General features: G+C 48.5%; 1 protein-coding gene and 1 long non-coding RNA gene across 4 annotated transcripts; one reads left to right on the top strand and one right to left on the bottom strand.

The window, feature by feature from the left end:
* Positions 1-505: 505 nt before the first annotated feature.
* Positions 506-14164, bottom strand: TRMO (tRNA methyltransferase O). Of its 3 annotated transcripts, none has more exons than XM_012934772.2 (5): positions 14028-14164; positions 11346-11520; positions 8477-8634; positions 3874-4470; positions 506-1151 (listed from the first exon to the last, which is right to left on the bottom strand). In XM_012934772.2, the coding sequence occupies exons 1-5, from the start codon at positions 14104-14106 to the stop codon at positions 892-894; spliced, it is 1269 nt and encodes a 422-aa protein (XP_012790226.2). In that variant the 5' UTR covers positions 14107-14164; the 3' UTR covers positions 506-891. The 3 variants fall into 3 exon arrangements, with proteins under 3 accessions (XP_012790226.2, XP_054979662.1, XP_054979661.1); XM_055123687.1 differs by having other exon boundaries at positions 13962-14129; XM_055123686.1 differs by lacking the exon at positions 14028-14164 and adding an exon at positions 13739-13757.
* LOC129400803 (uncharacterized) lies at positions 13895-21827 on the top strand. Its single transcript, XR_008627917.1, has 3 exons — positions 13895-13972; positions 19109-19265; positions 21707-21827. It is a non-coding gene; the product is annotated as an uncharacterized LOC129400803 (long non-coding RNA).
* Positions 21828-22861: the final 1034 nt, after the last annotated feature.

Raw genomic sequence — 22861 nt, forward strand, 5'->3', positions numbered from 1 at the left:
ATCGGAACCCAGCGGCTTTTGGCAGAAATCCCTCCAGATTTAATTATTAAAATTTCAGAATTCCAAAATTGCACAGCTGCTATTGCAGCCATGCGACATCATAAGCTATTCATAATTATCAACAGAATACAAATTATCTAATGTTACCTTTTTGGCAGATCTGAGTGCTGGGGTAAAATCCCAAATAATAACGGTGGGTCTGGTGTCAAAACATTGAACATAATCAAAGTAGAAATCATCTGCCACACAGGTAGGGGGAGGGTGTAGAATGGGGGGTATATTTACTGGGGTTTTGGGTGGTGGAACATGTGCACTGGTGAAGGGATGGGTGTTTCATCATTGTATGACCAAGACTTAAACCCGAAAGCTTTGTAACTGTTCTCACGGTGATTCAATAAATAAATTTATTAAAAAATAAATAAATTCTAAAAGAATTTTAAGGCAGCAGTGCCTTGGAATTCTCCATTATGACTAGGCCAAAGGCATACAACAGTTTCTCCGAAGCTAAGACCTCAGAAATTTATTAAAATAAACAGCTTTCAAAGGCTGGAGCGATAGCACAGCGGCTGGGCGTTCACCTTTCATGCGGCCAACCCGGGTTCGATTCCTCCGCCCCTCTCGGAGAGCCCGGCAAGCTACCCGTGCGTATTGGATATGCCAAAAACAGTAACAATAAGTCTCTCAATGAGAGACTTTACTGGTGCCTGCTCGAACAAATCGATGAGCAATGGGATGACAGTGACAGTGAATACAGCTTTCAAATACACTGTCTGAACCACCCCAATAACTGGAAGCCATGAAATCCCAAGGAGCCTCATCCTCCTGCAAAGCAGACACCTCGAGCTCGAGGCCCTGGAGTCCTGCAGCCGCCTCCAGAGCCAACCCGAGTTCCTAGGGCCCCGTGGCCCGCGCAGCCTCCCCAGGGCCAGTCACCCCGCCAGGCCCAGAAGCAGGCTGGATCCGGAGCACCTCGGCGAAGTCATCGCCAAACCAGCAGGTGACGTGCACAGTGTCGACGGTGAAGTAGAAGAGGCGGTCCCGGCACAGCTTCCGGCGATACACGGACCTGGGGTCGGCCGCCAGCACCGCCTCGATGGCCCGCCGGGCCTCTGCCACTGACTGGAGGTACCTGAAGGGCGCCGGCCCGCCACCTGCAATGAGACACACGCTGGGCACCCGGCTCCGTGCATGCTGCTGGGAGGGACGGAGCCCTCACAGAGAGCCTGCCAGGGCTGAGCTGTGCTCCCCGCACCCCGAATGTCATGGTTGAACAGAAGATCACGTGGTAGTCTACCTTTGTCTCCTGCTGTTCCTTTTCCCATCACTTTCCTATGAAGTCCCACTTTCCTATGCCCTCTGCAGACTCTGAGCTCCTCGCTGTGGCCTTCCGGGGAATGGAGACCGGTCAGGGGAACGTGTGGCAGCTGTCAGAGGGGACTGCACGCACCCAGCCAGAGCCTCGGCCCTCCGGGGCTCAGTGACAAGTAGGCAGCACAAGGGGAGACCCTGCACCCCCGAGTCTGGTTCAGAGTGGACAGAGACTTATCCTGCGCAACAGTGAACATCCCATCTTTACATCATCGTTCACGTTTTCTACCCTTAAAAAAAATACTGTATTTTTTTTTTTTGGTTCACACCCGGCGATGCACAGGGGTTACTCCTGGCTCATGCACTCAGGAATTACTCCTGGCGGTGCTCGGGGACCATATGGGATGCTGGGATTCGAACCTGGGTCTGCCTCGTGCAAGGCAAACGCCCTACCCTCTGTGCTATCACTCCAGCCCCAATACTGTATTTTTAAATGCAGTCACTAAAACTGGAGAGCCATGGGGTGAAGGCATTCTCCTTGCACGGGGCTGACCCTGCTTTGATCCCCTGAGCACCACTAAGCATGATCCGTAAGCGTAGCCGGGGTGTGACCCAGAAACCGAAAAATAAATTCAAAAAATAAAATAGTAGCTGTGACCTAGCTTTTAACAGTGACAACCTAACACATCCTGGAGAGCAGGCCAGGCCCTTCCTGGTAGGCCGGAGCCGTAAACACTGTCCCTGCTCCCAGCACCGGCAGCGGCAGGGGGAGAGCGGGCCCTTCCGAGAGAGAGTCCCGTGTTAGGAGAGAGCCCCAGGTCACAGACGTGCAGCCATGAAGTGCCGCAGTCAGGCGAGAGCAGGCAGTAATAAGGTTCCTTTCCCAGGAGGCTCAGAAATGACTGTGAGCCACGTAGGAAAGGAACCTTAACACTGCCTGGCGTTGTGCTTGGTTGGTTTTGCTCCTGGGCCACACCCAGCACTGCTCAGGGCTTACTCCTGGCACTCAGAAATCGGTCCTGGCGGGCTCGGGGGACCATGTGGGATGCGGAAGACCAAACATGGGTCAGCTGCGTGCAAGGCAAACGCCCTACTCGCTGTGCCAGTGCTCCAGCCCCTGAGGCATTACTTTCCATAACCGTCCCTACTGGCAGTAGCATGTCTGGCAGGAGCTCCCGGACTCTGTGGGGCTGCTCATGTGGCTAAGGTTCACTGGCTTCCCTGCTTACGTGATTTCCTGACTCAGCCCAACGCCTCTTCTCTACCCCCTCTCCGAACCCTTCTCTCCCGTGGGGGCCCACAGCATTTCTTCCAGTCTTCCCGTCCAGCACCAATTCCTTGTTTTGGATCTTTCCTCGTTTCTAGATTTTTTTTCTTTTTGGTCACATCCGGCGATGCACAGGGGTTACTCCTGGCTTTGCACTCGGAAGTTACTCCTGGCGGTGCTCAGGGCACCGTATGGGATGGTGGGAATAGAACCCGGGTTAGCCATGTGCAAGGCAAACGCTCTACCCACTGTGCTATCACTCCAGTCTCTCTAGATTGAATTTTATGAAATGTTTCTTGCTCCTGTCCTGCTTCTAAATTCTGCTCTTAAGTTCCTGTTTAATGGTTTGAATTCACAATTTCTATTTCTAACCTTCATTTAAAAAATTTGGGGCTGGAGCAATAGCACAGCAGGTAGGGCATTTGCCTTGCACGTGACCAACCCAGGTTCAATTTCCAGCATCCCATATGGTCCCCTGAGCAGTGCCAAGAGTAATTCCTGAGTGCAAAGCCAGGAGTAACCCCTGTGCATTGCTGGGTATGACCCAAAAAGCCAAAATAAAATAAAAAAAATAATAATCAGTAAGGCATATTATAACATCTCAGATACACTACACTGTAGTTTTGTAGTTTGAAAAACAGAACTTTCAGAAAAAAGGGACACACAAACCAAGGAAAGGAGCATACTCAGGGGAGCCCTTTGAGGTTCCACCCCCTCAAACAACTTTAAGTCCCTTAAGATTCATTCCTGGAGCCGTCGGTACCAAAGGTTGTGCTATGAGCTACCTGATACTTAATTCAAGGCTGTAGAGTTATAAGAGGGGTAAAGAAGCTCACCTGGCATGTAGCCCATCTGGTTTAATCCCCAGCAGCACCCAGTCCCCTGAGCATTTCCATGGGGTCACCCCTAAGCAGCACCCAGCATAGCCCCCACCCACCCCCGCCCCCACCTGGACCCTCTCTGTACTCCAAGAGCTAAACCAATGGTAAAAGCTCATCTACTAAAGCACAGAACAAGCGCCCTCAGCACCTGGCAGCCGTCTGCAGACTCCCGGTACCACACAGCAGGCAGGGGGACCCCCCCACCTCCTACTCCCCTGGGAGGTGGTGGGACAGCGATGGCGGCAGGGTCGGGGAAAAATTCCTGAATGAATGATGTCAGCTGATGGCTGGGCCGGAGATCAGTATCTCCAACCTTTCTCTGCGGCCAGACGAGCAGCCCACTGCTCACGAAGGGCTCCTTTGTGTGCGGGCATGCCAAGAGCCTGCCCCGCCACCAGGGCAGGGGCCCCCACTCACCTTCGGATCCGAGGTCCTGGAGTTGCATCTCTGCGTGAGGCGTGAACCGGACCTGCAAGGGAGCCACGGGGGCTTCCCTCACCCAGCTGGGCACGACACTGCACGGGGACGCCCCAGTTGGTTCCCGGGGGGCCACCTCTGCTCTGCTCCCCACTGGGGCCCAGGAGCCTGTCTCCTGGCCATCCCTGCCTTCCTCTGGAACAGGCTGCTCCACGGCGGGCTCCGCCGACACACTCAGGCCTGTGTCGGGTCCAGATGCGGAGCCCAGCTCTGCGGCCGCCTCCCAGCTCGGGGGTGAGGGCCGTGGGGCACAGGCTATCTCGTCTGACCTCCCGCCCTTCTCTCCTGCAGCCCTGTCCTCTGGGTAATGCGGCCTCTCCTCGGGGCCATCATGGGGCCGTGGTCTAGCCGGTGCCGAGAGCCGGCCCTCAGAGCGGGGCATGGTTTCTGGATGGGGCTGGTGCTGCGGTGGGCTTGTGCTGCCGAGAGGTGCCGTCGGGCAGCTTTGGGGCGAGTCGTAGTCGGCTATGTAGGGCTTTATGTCCAGCACAGGTGTGCCGTGAATCATGTCGATCCCAGACAGGTACACAGCTCCATCTGCAATGGGAAATACAGCCTTTTGGAAGTGTGACCAAGGGAGACTGGGAGAGAGCCCCCAGGCTTGCTCTCCAACACAGCATGATCCCTCGAGCACCACTGTATGGCCAAACGCATCCCCCACCCCACCCCCCCAAAAAAGAAGAACTGAACAATGAAGAACAGTGACAACAACTGTTCTTGCTGCCTCTCTAGCTTACTGACAACTGTGCCCCAGGCCGGGCCCCTACACAGGCAGCTGGAAACCCTCCTATCCTGTATAACCTTACCTACTTACCTAGTTACCTACTGACCCCTATCAGTCCCCTCGACAAAGCAGAAAGCTCTGCCTGAGCCCCTTCCCCGTCTCCCGTGGAGCCCTGGGTAGGGCAGCCTCATCCTTCCCACTCTGCTCCAGGCACATTCGAGTCCTTCCTGGATCTCAGAGGCACCACCAAAGGCATCCACTGCAGCCAGTGGGTGCAGGGGGAGCCCTCGAGACCCATCTCCCTAGGGGTGGGCACCCCTTCTCTCAGGGCAGGGTGACGGCACTCAACAGCTCTGCTGTCACCTGGGCACTCCCGTGTGCCTGCCTGTGCACACATGGGAGGGAGTGAGCACCAGTCACGCCAGAGAGGCGCACACTGCAAGGACCGTGGGCGAGGGCAAGGAGCTGCAGGTGGCCACGAGCAGCAAGGTGCTGGGGCCTCACTCCCATGACTGCCAGGAAGAGAATTCTGCCAAGCCCGAGAGAACTCAGAAGCAGGGTTTTCAGAGAAGGATTCATTCCAGCCAACCGCCAAAGGTCAGCCTTGGTAAGACCCCTAGCAGAGGGCCCGGGGAAGCTCTCCATTCGTACTGCTGGACAGAACAGCGTGTGCTGTCGGAACTGGCCAGTGCATGGGGACTCTCTGCACAGCGGCAGAAACTAAACACCCCACGGGCAGAGCATCGGGCGAGACTGCCTCCCACTGCCACTGTTTAGCTCCTGTCGCTGGTGCAGAGCTTCTAACTCCCCCCTTGGGAAACTGGCCTAAGAGTCAAAATCTGCACATAGTCCCATTCCAGTCTGTTTCCGTACTGAAGCACAGAAGGTAAGGCACTCCCTTGCATGTATGCAGCGGTTCCAGCAGCCACAGTGCCATCCTCAGCACTGCCTGTGGTTCCCTGAGCAACCGCCAGGGGTCACTCCTTAGCACAGAGACAGAAATAGCCCCTGAGCACCTGTGGATGTGGCCCAACTAAGAAAATGACGAATAAAGGCATTTAATTTCTAAAATACACTTATGGTGAGTGAGCCTGCTCTGGGGTGGGGAGATGGTTCTGGACTCTCCGAGAGTAAATTCTGCCTGAGAGTCTAAAAGACAGACAACACAGCACGGCAAAAGCTTGTGGACCTAGCTAGACTGGCTTTCATTAGGCAAATGCTCTAACATCCAAGAGCCCGAGTTCCCACACTCATCAAAAACTGCTATGAAGCATCGTGCAAACACTAACCGTTACCTGAAAGAGTATTTATTTAGCGCATGGAGAGTGATGCATTTGCCATTTCCCCATTCCCCTGGCCTCCCTGTTAGAACGCCCAGGCCTTCTGGAAGGCAGGAATTTTTTGTTTTGTTTTGTTTCTTTTGTTCGATTTTGGATCACACCCAGTGGTGCTCAGTACTTACTCCTGACTCACTCCTGGCAGGTGTTTAAGGACCAAATGAGTTGCCAGGGAACAAACCCAGGTCAGCTGCATGCAAGGTAAGAGCCCTACCTGCTGTACTAGCGCTCCAATCCCAACTAAGGCAGGAGTTTTTAAACCTGTTCATCTACCTCTGTACAACCATCATCCAAAACACTGCCTGGCACACAGGCAACACTCAACAGGTATGTGTAGGTTGCTTAAGTAAGCATAAAATATCCCAGGGTTATTGGTTCGCCATCACAGATTGATAAAACTCAAAACTGGATCGGTGACGTATTTTTCTGGGAAACTGAATTGATGACAATGCAGCAAGGGGAGTTCAAGGAAAGAACAAGCCAAAGAACTGCTCTAAGCTATTTATCACCCAATAATCCAAAAAGGACTCAGTGTTTTGTTTCGTTTTTTTTAAGACTGAAAAAATAAATAATTAAATAAAACTCCTGTGGTGTCTCAGGAAAGTCAGGTCTCCTCCTCCACCCTCTCTGGCAACAAGCAGACTGGAGCCTGGACTGAGCTCCCGACTTCCAGTCTACGAGCTGTCTCACCGTCTGCTGCCAAAACATGCTGGTTACGGGGCTGGAGCGATAGTACAGCAGGCAGGGCAAACTGCCTTGCGAGCAGCCAACCCAGGTTCGATACCCGGCATCCCAAATGGTCCCCTGAGCACTGCCAGGAGTGATTCCTGAGCATCGCCAGGTGTGGCCAAACCCCCATCCCCACCCTCCAAAACAAACAGACAAACAAAAAATCGTGCTGATCTGGTTCCGATGGATTCAAATGATCTGATTCAGATGGATTCTGGAAATCTCAGGGAGTTCTTCCAAATACATGGCTTATTTCAGTGTAAAGCCAAGGGGATGCTTCCAAAACGGTACGGCCTGGCTCAGGAACCAGTTCGTACATGAGCCTATGACTCAAGCCTCCGTGGGGTTGTAGACAGGGAGGTCCAGTTCAACAGATGTTCAGAACTGTAGGCGGCACTGGGCCTTAACACAGGCTCATCGACTCTAGGGTGCCGTGGCAGCCCGTGCTTCCTGTCCCATAGGCGAACAGTCTCAGGGCTCCATTTGAAAACCCACAGGAACTTAAAACAATGTTTCAGGTGGTGGGAGGCCTGAGTAATAGCACAGTGGGTAGGGCATTTGCCTTGCACATGGCTGAGCTGGGTCTGAGCCCCCGCACCCCATACAGTCCCCAAGACCGTACCAGGAGTGATCCTTGAGTGCAAAGACAGAAGTAAGCTGTGATTAAAAAAAAAAAAAACAACAAGAGCTAGAAATTGAGCTTCCACATGAACCAGCAATCCACTTCTGGGAATATATCCCGAGGGTGCAAGAAAGCACAGTAGAAATGACACCTGCTCCTGTATGTTCATTGCAGCACTGTTCACAATAGCCAGAATCTGGAAACAACCCAAGTGGCCGAGAACAGATGACTGGCTAAAGAAACTTTGGTACATCTACACAATGGAATACTATGCAACTGTTAGGAAAGATGAAGTCATGAAATCTGCTTATAAATGGGATAACATGGACAGTATCATGCTAATCAAAATGAGTCAGAAAGACAGGGACAGACATAGTATGATTGCATTCATTTGTGGAATATAAAATATAATATGAGACTAACACCCAAGGACAGTAGAGACAGGGCCAGGAAGATTGCTCTACGGTTGGAAGCCTGCCTTATGAGCAGGGGAAAAAGCAGCTGGGATAGAGAAGAGATCACTAAGTCAATGATGGTTGGAGGGATCCCTTGGGATGGGAGATGTGTACTGAAAGTAGATAAAGGACCAAACATGATGGCCTCTCAGTATCTGTATTGCAAACCATAATGCCCATAATTAGAGAGAGAGAGTAAGAGGGAAATTGTCTGCACCAGAGACAGGGAGAGGAGGCTGGGGAGGAGAGAATCTGGGGACTTTAGTGATGGAAAATGTGCACTGGTGGAGGGATGGGTGTTCGGTCATTGATGACTGAAACTCAAATACAAAAGCTTTATAAGTGTAGCTCAGTGATTCAAGGAAAAAAAAAAAAAGAAGTAAGCCCTCAGCTCAGTCTGAGTGGCCTCCAAACAAACAAAAAATTCATATTATTAAGGAATTTATACCTTTGAATACATGCAATGATATAAACTAATTCTGACTACCCAAGAGAGCTTCATTTCAATGTGCTTAAATGCAACTATCCTTCTAATATTCCTTTGTTTCATTTTCTTCTATGTCTAAATGAATTGCAGCATAGGTTCTTACCCAGTGACAAATAGCAGGTAGATTTTATAAGACTACTTGTGGGTAGCCTTATAAAAACCACTAAGACTAGAAACGCAACAGGTTACCTTCTACCTTTTCCAGCCTGGCCAGGGTCAGTCCGATTGCGTTGGGACGATGGGGGCTCCTTGTGGAAAACACTCCAGTCTTTGCACCGTTCAGTCGAGGGGGCTGCACTTTGGCCTTACAGCTCAAATGACCATTCTTGTGAAAAACAAACAAAATCCTATTGGAAAAAAAACAAAACCAAAGAGTGGGGAGGGGTGGAGTGGGGGTGGGAAGGAGGAAACATTAGTTAGACTATCAAAATGATTTGAATGAGGACTTTTTTTTTTTGCAGAAATTACACATAGGGAAAACCTGACAGTTTATTATGAATATTAAAATGTGATCAGTAGAAAAGAGTATTGCTTCAGCGGGTAGGGCATTTGCCTAGCACGCAGCCGACCCGGGTTCAATCCTCGGCATCCCATATGGTCTCCCAAGCACCGCCAGGAGTAATTCCTGAGTGCAAAGCCAGGAGTAACCCCTGAGCATCGCTGGGTGTGACCCAAAAAGCAAAAAAAAAAAAAAAAAAAAAAGAAAAGAAAAGAGTAATGCTTGGGCCAGAGTGATAGTACAGCAAGTAGGGCATTTGCCTTGCATGAGGTCGACTAAGGTCTGATTCAAGCATCCCATATGGTTCCCCGGGCACCACCAGAAGTAATTTCTGAGTGCAGAGCAGGAGCAACCCCTGAGCACCACCAGGTGTGTCCCCCAACCCCCCAAAAAAGTAATACCATTCCAATTTCTTATTTTGGGGCTACTCCTGGCTGTGCCCAAGATTTACTCCTGGCTCTGTGCTCAGGGATCACTCCTGGTGTCGTCTGGGGGACGATACAGTTGCCGGGGGTTGAACCTAGATCAGCTCCTTGCAGGGTTCCTATTCCCATTCCACAAAGAAGACAGGCTTATCTCTAAAGACAGGCAGCGAGGAACAGGAGGAAATCAACAGGCCTTTGTCGCAAGAATGAAGACACCATGTTTACTAAGCACCTTCTCTATGCCAGGGAGCACGCTGGGCAGTAAAGCAAGCCCATGTTCTATCGGTGAGCCACAGCCTCACTCAGCAAGCTACTCACAGACTTACTGTGTGTTTCATCAGCATCACAGCTGTGAGAAGTATAATATCTCCCTTTTGGGTCAGAGTGGGAGGGAGTGGGGGATGTGATCCAGGGATGGAACTCAGGCTTCACATATGTAAAGCAAGGCTATACTATATTTTAAGGATGAAGATACTGAACCTCAGAAATGTTAAATGGGCCAGAGCTATAGGACAGCAGGCTGGGTGCTTGCCTTGCATGAGGCTCACCCAGCATTTGATCTCTGGATTCCCATATGGTCCCCTGAGGCCTGTGAGGCGTGATCCCTGAGCAAAGAGCCAGGGGAACCCTTAAGCACCATCAGGTGTGGCCTAAAATAACAACAACAGCAACAACAACAACAAAAACAGTGGACCGAAGAGATAGTACAGCAGGTAGGGCATTTGCCTTGCACGAAGCCAACCTAGATTCGATCCCCTGCATCCCATATGGTCCCCTAAGCACCACCAGGAGTGATTCCTGAGTGCAGAGCTAGGGTTAAGGCCTGAGCATCACTAGGTATGGCTCCCTTTCTACCCCCTCCAAAAAAAAAAAAAACACCCAAAACATTATCTCTTTCTAGAATTTCAAGTTAATTCTTTATAAAAGCAATGCTTTAATTCAATAGCATATAAACTTGGGTCAGAACATCAAGAAACTCATACGCCAGGAAAGAAAAACCCTTTCAAGTTACAAAGAGCAATAGTCATGTATGGCATTTTTCTATTCTGACCATGTTCCCTCCCCCAAAAAATCACTAGTAGTAAACTAATTCAGAAAACACTTTTAGGTCCTCACCAGTAATATTAAGTCAATTCAGGCTGCAGATTTGGAGATAAGGAAGAATAAACAGAGCTCTTCAAGTAATAATAACAGAAGTGCCACAAAGGCCTGAATGAGCAACAATTATCTAAGGTTTCTCTGTCTCCTTTGTCTTTCAAAGAGTAAACTGAGGAGGCCAGAGAGAGAGAGAGAGAGTACAAAAGATAAGGCATTTGCATTGCACAGAGCTGACCCACGCTAGATCTCCAGCATCTCATGTTGTCCCCCCAAGCACTGCCAGGTGTAATTCCTGAGTGCAGAGCCAGGAGGAACCCCTGAGCATCATCAGGTGTGGCCCGACAACAACAACAACGAAAAAGAGTACACTTAATTCTCGTTGGCTATGGGGCAGTGTCTGTACAGGTGAGACAGTAAATATTTTAAGAGTTTTCAGGCTGACCAGTTCCTGTTGTAACTAGCCAACCAGTTCTGCTGTCAGAACACAGGATATACACAAACAAATGGACATGGCTGTCTTCCCACACACTTGTTTATGAAAACAGGCGGTGGGTAATTCGATGCACCACAGCTGCTTGTACTCCCATGGCACCCATGATGATGACTCACGGGGGGGAATGGAGACTATGGACAGAACACAGAGCAGAAAACTCTATCACACCTAGAACGACCACAAATGCCTCATCGGTGGTTCTGCAGCTCCCAAGCATCCGTGAAAGTATCTGAGTTGTGCAGGTGACCAACCACCTGCAGGGAGGCGGCAGAAGAGCTTCCCAGCAAGAGCCAAGGGTGGTCTGCATGGCCCATTCCAAGACCGTCTTTAACTGGGATACTTTACAAGGGGCCACAACTGGGTGCTCAGAGCTTATTCCTGGCTGTGCACTCTGGTGGGCTTGGGGATCTATACGCAGTGCCAGGAACTGAACCTGGGTGGACCACGTGCAAGGCAAGCACCCTACCTGCTGTACTACTGCTCTAGCCCCAACAAGAGGAAGTTCTGGCCCAAAGCACCCCTTCCAACTATAAAACTACTTACCAAACATGAGAAAATTGTTCTAATCCCATCAAGGAATGTTCAGGATTATTAAAGATGCTCTTTCTAATTCTCAAGCAAGCCCGTGAGTGGCTACAAATGGACGGCTGCCTTGGAGTACCATTCTTGGCCGAGAAACAGGATTCCAAGTAGCCAATTGGTTCAGTTAATATGTTCCCTACAGAAGAAAATTAGATAAGAAATAATTACTCAGTGATCAAAGACATAGGAAAGCCTATCTTCTTTAAAGCACTGATTTCAGTTTTTAAATTTTCCAGGTATTATGCAATTATAAAGTAAGATCCTTACAATCACTGTCACTGTCATCCTGTTGCTCATCGATTTGTTCGAGCGGGTACCAGTAACATCTCTCATTGGGAGACTTTTTGTTACTGTTTTTGGCATATCCAATATGCACAGGTAGCTTGCCAGGCTCTGCCGCTCGGGCTCGATACTCGTGGTAGCTTGCCGGGCTCTCTGAGAGGGGCGGAGGAATCGAACTCGGGTCGGCCGCCCAACCACTCTGCTATCGCTCCAGCCCCCAAGAGCCTTACAATAGGCATGAATATCTTCATCCATTACAGCGCTAGAGCCCTTTAAGTGATATGCTAGAAAGAGTATGGGTCGAGAAATGAGTAGACAAGAGGGGGGGGTGGTTAGCAGAATGGTAGGCCTATAATGCAAATTTTATGCTATCACGATTGGTCTGTGACATTAACTAGGATTAGAAAAAAATTTAGAGGGAAATGTGTATCAATTAATGAGAATCATCACAGCATGTAGGGAACAATCTGGGTTGTCTTGGGGTGAAATACAAGGCAGAAAACAAAGAGTAGAGAAATGGCTGTATGGAATTAAAAGATCTTTTTGTTTGAAAACAACAGAACATATATAACAAATGATTTAAGGGAGTTTATGGGACCGCTTACTAATAGAACTAAAGACAGATCTCTGGGGAGAATGTGACACCAAAGTGGTTTTAGTGGTTTTCTCTGGGTGATGGCACTATTTGTTCTTCTACTTGCTTCCTCTCATTTCTAACACTGGACTGGGAGATTTAGGTTTAAAGGGTTTACTTTTCCATGTCAAGGAGACTGTACAATGGAGAAAGACACTTGCCTTCATTTAGACCAAACCTGAAACCTGGGCATTGCATATCCCCAAGTACCACCAGGGGGTCACTCTTGACACAGAATCAGAAACAGCCCCCAAGGAATGACAAGCATGACTCAAAGTGAAAAACACAAATGAAATAAAGGATTCAGTATTTGATGAAAAACAGAAGTGGGCTTTCAGTGGTTGGACATGCAAGAATTGGATTAAAATTGATCCTGGTGGTGTCCCCACATGCCATATGAAGTTGGGAGGAGAAAGGCAGCAGACTCAAGAAAAGGATCTACTGCTTTCTCTCTATCCACCTCTGCCACCTGGGGATCAGCTGGGGAGATCTAGGATTCATAAGAATCAGCTATAAGCCTTGTTCCTTACAGGAAAGGAAAGTCAGTCCTAGACCTTATCCAGGCCTTTCAAGTTCTTTGCCTTTCTCTTAGAAAAGAATTTCAAGAGAAGATGAGCAGTAAAGTTAAAAAACAGGTTTTAGTCACTAGTTTTGAGGAAGGGAGTTGGTCTGTGTGGGGGGGGAGGGGGGTCAGACAGAGATACAGACAGAGAGAATGTGTGCTCAAGAGAAATCATGGGCTTTTCAGGGTGGAGAGAGGTCAAGAGAGACCGTGGACATCTCCAGAAAGGGAGTCCCAATACACATCCCAGCATTAGATATGAAAATATGAAAATACTCATCTTAAAGAGGGAGATGCAAGTGACACATTTGCTCAAGCAGACATATAAGCACAGGCAGGATATGGGCTATGGCAGTATGAGTGTGTGCTTTCTTGGTGCAAATTGGCTTTTATAAGCTTTCTACCTAGGTAAGAATCCATAGCTAGGGTGGTCGCATAGAAGGCAGAATTGGGAATAGATGATACCTATCATCTTTGAAATTCCTTATCTGGACTTGGTTCCTGCTGGAGCTTCTGTCAGAGGACATGTCCAGCATTCTCTGGGTCTGCGCTGGCACCAGGTAAAGATCGCATCAGGTCTTAGTTCCAATGCTCACAAGGTGGGTTTTTGCAGCCTTAGGGCTACTGGTTTTATTACGTCCCAGGAATTCATTGCCATGGGGGCACCCTTCCCAATCTACCTGCCTGCCAGATTCAAAACGATGGACACCTAAAACCTATGACGATATCCTAAACTATTGCTTCAACTGTAAAACAAAATTGGTATATTCTGCTCTAAATGACGGGGTCAAAAATCAGACTCATCCACCCCGTTCCCAGCTGAGTTTAAAACCATTTACCACCCACCATCCCCACCCCACTCCCTTTGTCCCTCACTTCCTAGCACAGCACACGCCGGCCGTGGCATTTATGCATCCCCAAATTGGCATAACAGCAGCCGTGCCCGGTCCAGCTCTCCTCTGGGGAGCGAGGCTCAGGCCCTTGCGGGGCACACGCGGTGACGTCACTCTGCGGAGCCACGTCACGTGGTGGCGGGCGCACGTGACCCGAGCCTGCGCACAGAGCGGGAACCGGCGCGCGGCGCCTCACGGTCCCGCACCTCACATCCCGGTAATGCGGCGCTGCCGGCGGCTGTACGGAGAGGGCGGCGCGGCGCGGCCGTTACCTGTCTCCAGCGCCGGCTTCACACACCCACACCCGGGGGTCGTTGTGGGCCGAGGCCCGGCCGCCTCCAGGCCGCGCATGGCTACAAGTCCCAGAGCGGCCCGCGCGCGCGCGCGCGCGCGCGACTGACACTTCCGCTTCCGGCCTCCGCCCCGGCGCCTGCGCAGTGGCGCCGCTCCCGCGTCCGCCCGGGTCCTTCTAGCGGGCGCGGCGGGTCCGCATGGCTGCCGCCGCTGCCGCCCTTGGCGCGTCGCTCGGAGGTTTCCGCAGCCGGGAGGCGACCCAGCCTAGCCTTGGTCTTCTTGCCAGACGAGGGCCGCGGCGAGGGGGCGGCTGGGCGCCCACGAGCACCGCCCAGCCGGGGGCCCACGGGCGGGCCGCGCGTCTGAGACAAAGGATGCGCCGCGCGGGGCCCCGTGGCCAGGCGCGCGCTCTCGGGGTCAGCGTGTGGCCGAGCCGCCGGCCTCCCCCCTCGCCCCCGTAGCCTGTGGGAAAAGGATGGGGGTGGCCCAGCGTCGGGTCAGGGAGTGGAGAGGGGAGATTGATTTGTTTTTTTGGGTGGGGGGGGCAACTTGAAAAGGGACGGCCAAACATTAAAAAAAAAAAAAAGTTACTAGTTTTCCTCTGAGAAAACCTTTCTGGATCATTCTTAGGGGGTTATGGATAACCAGCAATGCCAAAGAAATGATTTAGGATCTTTGGGGCAGGCTTGAGTGGGGGTGGGATGGGTGTTGGAATATTGAATGGAATAGATTTTTTTAAAAAAAAATTGTTCCTGGTGGCCAGTCAGCCCTGCACGGACAGAGCCTCTCCTTTCCCCACACTTAACAGCCAGCTCTCCCCCACATAAGTCTCTCCTCAGACGTGGTTGTCGCTGAGGGGGTGGGGTTGGCTCCACCTGGCTCCGTACCCCCAGGGGCGCCTGGTGGTGCTCATGACGGAGGGCGGGGGGGGGAATCTGGGTGCTGAGGCACCAACCCGAACCTCTGACCATTTCGTTTGTCCGGGAGGAGGCAGGAGATCTCGAGACTTGAGCAGGAAAGGGCAGGATTTTAGAGGGAGTCGCGGCTGACGGCGGCCAGGCCGCAGGGCCAATGTCATCATTGTTTGCCCGAGCGCGCTGCAGCGCCACAGTTGTTCCAGTGCGTGGCCGCGCCGCCCGGCCCGTCAGAGCCCCCCACTCGCCACCAGGTGGCGGTGCAGCGGGGAACGGCTGAAGCAGCTGTTGCCCTTCCAGCGCCTTTACCCACTGGTAACTGCACAAAATTCTTTACGGAGTGTGACAATCGCTGAAGGAAAGCGGAGAGACGCAGGCTTAGCTATGTATAATTGGTTTGGGTGTGGGAGCCACACCCAGCGGTGCTCAGGAGGGTCACTCCAAGCGGTGGTCGAGGGAACAAATGCGATAACGGGGAATGGAACCCTGTGCAGCGTTATGAAAGGAAAGCGCCTAAATCCCACTGCCGTCCTTCCAGCCCCCAAAGCGTTCATTTTTAAAGGCCAAGGATGTTTTGGAGAAACAGTTTGTATCATCAAAGATCAAAGCTTGGTTTATTTTATCTGACTTGGCTTCTACGCCAAATGCTGAGCGCTGTGTTTACCACTAATGGGAACCAATTCAAAACATGCTGGAGACCAGAGCAAGTTAAGCCTGTTAATAAGTGATTTTGTCTTTAATGAATGGGAGTGTATTTTGCCTCAATTTCTGCTCTTGTGGGAATTAGCCAGGTGGCACCACACAGTTTCATTTTGTGGTGAAGCATGGGATTAACAAATAAAAGATACAGGACTGGTTAGGAAATAAGGGCTAGTTTTATTTTGTGGTGAAGTGTGGGATTAATAAATAAATAAAAGATACAGGACTGGCTGGGAAATAAGGGCTAGGGGACCAGAACATGAGCCTGATCCAGGTTCAATTCCTAGCACCATATGGACCTCCAGCATTGCCAGATACAATCCTGAAGGGCCCAAGTATCCCTGCAACTCCAGTGCTGAAGCAAAACAACCCATTAGCTAAGAGTTGTGGATGAGGCCCTCAGACCTGAGCCCTGTTTGGGATCCCCTGCCTGCCCCGTATGCCCCACAAATATATATGTACACACACATATACATATATATGTCACTGTCACTCCGTTGCTCATCGATTTGCTCAAGCGGGCACCAGTAACATCTCATTGTGAGACTTATTATTACTGTTTTTGGCATATCGAATACACCCCGGGTAGCTTGCCAGGCTCTGCCGTGCTGGCGGGATACTCGGTAGTTTGCCGGGCCCTCCAAGAGGGACGGAGGAATCGAACCTGGGTCGGCTGCGTGTAAGGCAAACGCCCTACCTTCTGTGCTGTCGCTACTGGGGCAATAGCGCGCGCGCACGCGCACACACACACACACACACACACACACACATATATATGAGAGCAGACTGAGAACAAAACTCAAAGGGCTACAGCATATGCTTTGTGAGGTCCCAAGTTTGGCCCCTAACTCTTCATGGACCCTGAACACTGCCTGGGTGACCCCCACACTGCTCTGGTCTGAAGAGACATCACATTACAGACAAGAGCATTAACCAGTTGGCCCGATATTGCCAGGGGTAGTTACGGGGCTCCTTGGGGACTACTTGCAAGGTCCCGTAAGAGAGAGAGATGCATGAGAAAACTGACCAGTCAGGAATGAAATGGGACGTGGACTGACTGCAGGTCACCTATGTGCAGGTGTAGGTGAGCAGCAGAGCACTTAGAAAGATGCTTGCAGTTAGTCAGATCCTTGACAACTACCCTTAGATGAAACTAAGAGAAGATAGGACCATTCTTAGATTTTTAAGTCAACCTTCAAGATGACCCACCTAAATGGCATTCCCTTAATTTTGTGGGGTTGGGGGCTGGAAGGGCAGCACTACTACATTCCTGTAGTGCTCAGGGCCTCTTCCAGCTTGGTGATCAGGGGACCATGTGGTGTTAGTAATCCAACCTGGAATTCCACTGCAAAGCCTGTGCTTGGCCTGTTAAGCTAGCCTTAGCTAAACCTGGGACTTGACGTGGCTTTTCTGAAAGTTGAGTATTTTTAATTTTGTCAAATTTGTGTATACGGGACTGGAAAGATAGCACAGGGGTTAAGGCATTTGCCTTTTCTATGGCCAACTCAGGTTTGATTCCACAAGCACTAGACAAGAGTGATACATGAGCACAGAGCTAGGAGTAAGTCCTGAGCACTGCAGGATGTGAACCCCAAAGAAAACAAAACAAATTATATCTAAATAGGAACTGTTTGCAGGACTGGAGAGGTAATACAGCAGATAAGGCACTTGCCTTGCAAGCAGCTGATCCAGGTTTAATCCCTGGCAAACTATTAGGTCCCCTCAGCCCGCCAGGAGCGATCTCTGGGCACAGAATCAGTAGTAAGCCCTGAACACAGTGGGATGTGGGCCCCCCAAAATAGAAACTGTTGACTTTACTCATTTATATTTATTACTTTTAAGTTTGAAATTGTTGTTAATACAATTTTTTTAATGTTTCTCCATTCTATCCTTTGAGATTTTATTTGTTCATGCACTGAAACATTACCCAGCACTATTGTGCAGTTCATAATCTGCTGAGTCGATAATGTTTAGTGCAGTTATTTCTGGCATTGGACTGGAGCGATAGCACAGCGGCTAAGGCGTTTGATTCCTCCACCCCTCTCGCCAAGCCCGGCAAGCTATCGAGAGTATCTCGCCCGCATGGCAAAGCCTGGAAAACTACCTGTGGCATATTTGATATGCCAAAAACAGTAACAAGTCTCACAATGGAGACATTACTGGTGCCCGCTCCAGCAAATCGATGAGCAATGGGATGATAGTAACAGTGATACAGTGATTTCTGGTATTTGCCTAAATGACCAGGAACCAGGGATTCCTGAAATTCAGTAAAAAACTAGTGTATGAGCTAGAAATACTTGTTTTGTTTAGATATTCATCCCAGAGAAAGTATAAACTAAGATACACTTAATAAAGACTAATTTGAATCAATCTACTTGTACTTCCTCTTCAAAAAGGCCAGGTCATCACATGTAAGCTGATGTATGTGGGACATTGTACTTTGTAACAAGTTGTATGTTGGTTGACACACAGCTGATATCTTAAATATTTGCCATTTGTTGCCTAGGTGTCCATTTTTAAATTTCTGTGACATGAAACTCTTTTCTACAGGGTTGTTCAGAAACGACTCCTGGCTTCTTGTTTGGCTTTGCTCAAGGGACTGTGTGGTGCCAGGGATCAACCCAGATCCCCTGCATGCTCAGCATGCTCTCCAGTCCTCTGAGCCAGCTCCCAGCCCCACCCATTTTCTACATTTAAATTTATTGTTAACCTAATGTGCATTCAGATGGTGCTCAACTCTACACTTGTACAACAAAATTAATCCACACTTTCTACCTCCAATTCCTTCCGTAGTATAAGAATTTATTTTTGTCCACCCAAATTGTTACTTTAGCCACTTAAAGGGATATATTTTAGTCTGAAATATTCCAGTTTTTTAAAATTATATGCAAATGGTGGGCTGGAGCAATAGTGCAGCAGGTAGGGCATTCGCCTTGCACACGGCCAACGAGGGTTCGATTCCTTTGCCCCTCGGAGAGCCCGGCAAGCTACTGAGAGTATCTCACACGGTAGAGCCTGGCAAGCTACCTGTGGTGTATTAACTATGCCAAAAACAGTAACAACAAGTCTCACAATGCAGACATTACTGGTGCCTGCTTGAGCAAATCGATGAGCAATGGGATGACAGTGATACAGTGATATATATGCAAATGGTAAATGGTAAAAATTAAAACCATTATTTTGAAATAAGACAGATAAATTGGTGCTGTATTCAGAAGAAAGCTTGTATGTGTAAGGTTCTGGCTTGTAACCCCAGCTACACACACACACACACACACACACACACATACACACACGTATGTGTGTAAGTAAGCTGAAGAATGTTCCTCACAAACATGATATTCTCCCCACTTTTCCTGCTCAGAATATATTCACTGTGTGATAAATGCAAAAAGGCAGGCCCAGTCAAACTGAGGTTGTTTACTTATTTTTATTTTTGTTTTGAGGCCACACCCAGCTGTTCTGAGAGCTTACTGGATCTGTAGCGCAGGCTCAGGAATCACTCCTGGCAGGGTTCAAGAGACCATATGTGGTGCCTGGGATTGTACTCATCACCGAGTGCAAGGCAAGCGCCTTGCCTGCTGTGTGCTGTCTTTTTTAAAGGTAAGCCCATGTTTTCTTTTAGAAGTTAGATTACTCTTTATGGAAAATAATTACATGCTATTTAAGTTATATATATTGTTATATGATTTGAGATTTTTATTATGCTGTCAAGAATTATACTTGATGGCTTGTGATTTATAAGACAACTCTCTCTGTAAGAGCTAGGAATCTGCAAAAGCAAAACAAAACCCTAAAAACTAAATGGTTTATGCAGGTGGTCATCAGTCTACCCTCTGAGAAATATTCCTATGGATATGTTCTATGATTCGCTGTCTAATTTTGGTGAAAGGTCTGTGTGAAAAATCAGAGCTTTGGACCTTCTTTCTGATGATTTTATATGCACTCTCATAGCTTCATGGATTTTTCAAAGAATAGTGAATATATTTACCATGAAAGGAAGGCAACATACTCGAGGAATCACGTAGAACTTAAATTGTAACATCAAGGTTCTAAATCAAGAAGAAAACTGGCTTAGAGGGTGGTAATATGACTCAAGTAATACAGCACATGCCTAGTGTGAGGCCTGAGTTGTATCCCAGACACCACATGCACACCCTCTGCCCACAGCACCACCACCACTAGGTATAGCCATGGTGGCCCGTGGGAGCCTGAGCATCAGATATTCAAGTCTACATTGATGCGAGTGGCCCCTGCCCCTTGTGACACCAATGGATTTGTCCCCTATGAAAAATATTTCCATGGAAATATTATAAGAACCAGAAATTCCACTCTTAGACATTTATAAAAAGAGTATAAAAATGTGTTTCAAAGATATTTGTAACCATATATTCATGGTAGCACTTTTTACAATAGCTAAAACATGGAAACAACCTAAATGTCTATCGATGGATGACTGGCTAAAGAAGCAGTGACATTTTAGACTCAGTGGAATATAACTCTGGTACTATTAACAAGATTTTGTTCCCGTTTGGGATGAAAATGGATGGAAACTGGGTGATTAAGCCAAGTCAAATAAATAAGGAAGTGACAATTACCAGATGGCTTCACTTATATGTAGAATATAAACAAGGAAAATGAACAGGCAAAAAATAGTACATGGGGCTGGAATGATGGTACAGTGGGTAGGGCATTTGCCTTGCACGTGGCCAACCCAGGTTAGATTCCCAGCATCCCATATGGTCTCCCCGAGCACCGCCAGGAGTAATTCCTGCATGCAGAGTCAGGAGTAACCCCTGTGCATTGCCAGGTATGACCCAAAAAGAAAACAAAAAAGTACAACTTCTAGACTCAATGAGCCCAGGGGGTTCAACCATTCAACCCTAGCTCCACATGAAAAGTGAAGGGGCCCTGAGCACCACTGAGTGTGGCCCACCCGCCCCCAACACACACACACACACACACACACACAAACACACAATAATTTACCTGTGCCTATGTATTGCCCTCCACAAATGAATTTGAAGCCCCTGGTGAACAGAAATTTTGATATCTTTCCTGGAGTTTCTGATACACTATGAGGGGTGAGAACCACTGTTTCACACCTAAAGAGTTGGGTGACTTGGACCCCCCCATCTTGCTTTTCACTGTAGCCTCAGACCTAGGAGTAAGACCTCTGTGGAGAGCATGTGCACCTGTGCCTTTTATTTGTGAAAATGCATCCTTTGAGCCACCTGTAACAACAGAAGGAAAACTAAAGATGGCCCCCCACATATCCCATAGGTTTTCCTGCCCATCACAGTTAATAGTCCTACCCTACTTTCATGTCATTTTAGATTGATTCTCACCATTATACCTAAATGTGCTAAAGCCCGCCACTCTCCATGATCCAAGTCTTACTTCATTGCTCCCGTCAGCTACCATCTTAGGTATGCAAACTTCAGTCTAATAATAGAAGCATTTCCAGCTCACTAGCCCTGTTCTCCATGTACTCTCCCTACATTATCTGTGCTTTGCATGCACTTTGCATACAGAATGTGTCTAGAATTCACCCTTTTCTGTGACTTTCCAAAGTGCTGTGATCCTCACCTCTACACAACCTCTCCATCTTTCCCAGGCAAAAGGGATTGACATTTACTATTTTTATTTTGTTTTGTTTTATTCCCCCAGGGGACAAGATTAAACGCTTTGGTAGGCAAGGACTAGGTGTTATAAACCCAACTCCCACAGTGCTTACCGCACTCCATTCACAATGTAATGACAAATATGCAATGACGACTTAATGTACATTTTGCACAAATACAATTGTTAAAACATAAAAGTAGAAAATCAAAATTTAAATATACAAACTGCACTCATCACCCCAAAAATATCTTTGAAGGAGTCCCAGACTAAGAATTGTTAAAATTAGCTGTATTTAAAAAAAGCCAACTCAAGCTTGAATAAAATATTAGTGCTATTATTAAATAAGTGAACACAATTTACAAAGGAAACTATATACTCTCTAGTTTCAAATGTTTGTTCTTCATTTTTCTGCTCTTAAGAATTAATCAAAGGAGGACCAGGAAGTTGGTTCAAGAGGCAGAGCACATGCCCAACACGTGCAAGACCCAGCCCAGAGCTTGATCCCCCGCACCCTGTGCCCTCTCCCACCCAGTACCCAAGGTATGATATTATATATGTATATATCCCATGTACATATTATATATATATATATACACACATATAATATGAAGTAAGTCAGGGAAGATTTTTTTAAATGTTTCATTTTGTTTGCTTTGGGGCCATACCTGGCAGTGCTTGGGGCTTACTCCTGTCTCTGTACCCAGGAATCACTCCTATCAGGAAGCAAGGGACCATATAGGGATGCTGGGGATGGAACCCAGGTTGGCTGCATGCAAGGCAAGCACCCTACTTGTTGCATTATCTCTCTGGACCCTAAAGAAATGTTTTATAGGAGCTAAAGTCAATTCAGTATCCTTCTGATCTTTCTTTTCTATTTCCTTGGGTGGGGGGTGTGATTCTATGGTAGAGGGCCTGCCTTGCTTGTGTCAGACCCTGGTTTCAATTCCCAGCACTGCAAAAGAAAAAATGATTTATTTTAATGGATTCAAGTTCTTTCCCCTCCCCGTTGTTGCTGCTGCTGTGGTGTCCGGGGCTACTTGGTTATAGTGTTCACATACATTTGGCGGGTCTTTTTCTCTCTCTCTCTCCCCCTCCTGTACATCTGTCTTTCTCTCTCCTGCACCTCTCTCTCTCCCTCCTGTACATGTGTCTCTCTCCTGCACCCTCTCTCTCTCTCTTTCCCTCTCTCTCTCTCTCTCTCTCTCTCTCTCTCTCTCTCTCTCTCTCTCCTGCACATCTGTGAGGCATGTAGTCTGCCAATCAGTAACATTTCAGAAAAAAATAGATTTCTGGGGGTTTTGTTTGTTGTTTGGTTTGGTGTTTTGGGGTTTTTTTTGGGGGGGTTGGTTTTTTGGTGATGCTGGGAATCCAATCCAGGGTCTCACTTGTGCAAGGCAAATGTTATTTGCTGAGTTCTATCCCCCACCCTCAGCACATCTTGGCAGTGCTGTACTAGCAATCACACCCTTTGTTATGGCACAAGGGATCCCAAACAAAAAGAGTACTACCAAGCTACCCCCTGGTGCCACCTTTTCTTCATTTTCTTCTCTCCCTATCACTATCCTCACTCTAAC

This window comes from Sorex araneus, chromosome 1, assembly GCF_027595985.1.
Source record: "Sorex araneus isolate mSorAra2 chromosome 1, mSorAra2.pri, whole genome shotgun sequence".
NCBI classification, from domain to species: domain Eukaryota; kingdom Metazoa; phylum Chordata; class Mammalia; order Eulipotyphla; family Soricidae; genus Sorex; species Sorex araneus.

Bases quoted from the DNA above. Each gene is read 5' to 3' on its own strand.
- TRMO (XM_012934772.2), bottom strand. From the start codon at position 14,106: ATGCGCGGCCTGGAGGCGGCCGGGCCTCGGCCCACAACGACCCCCGGG. The intron at 4,471-8,476 runs GTAACCTGTTGC...TTCCCATTGCAG, and splicing joins CAGGCTGGAAAAGGTAGAAG to ATGGAGCTGTGTACCTGTCT. The intron at 1,152-3,873 runs GTGAGTGGGGGC...GTCTCATTGCAG, and splicing joins CCAGGACCTCGGATCCGAAG to GTGGCGGGCCGGCGCCCTTC.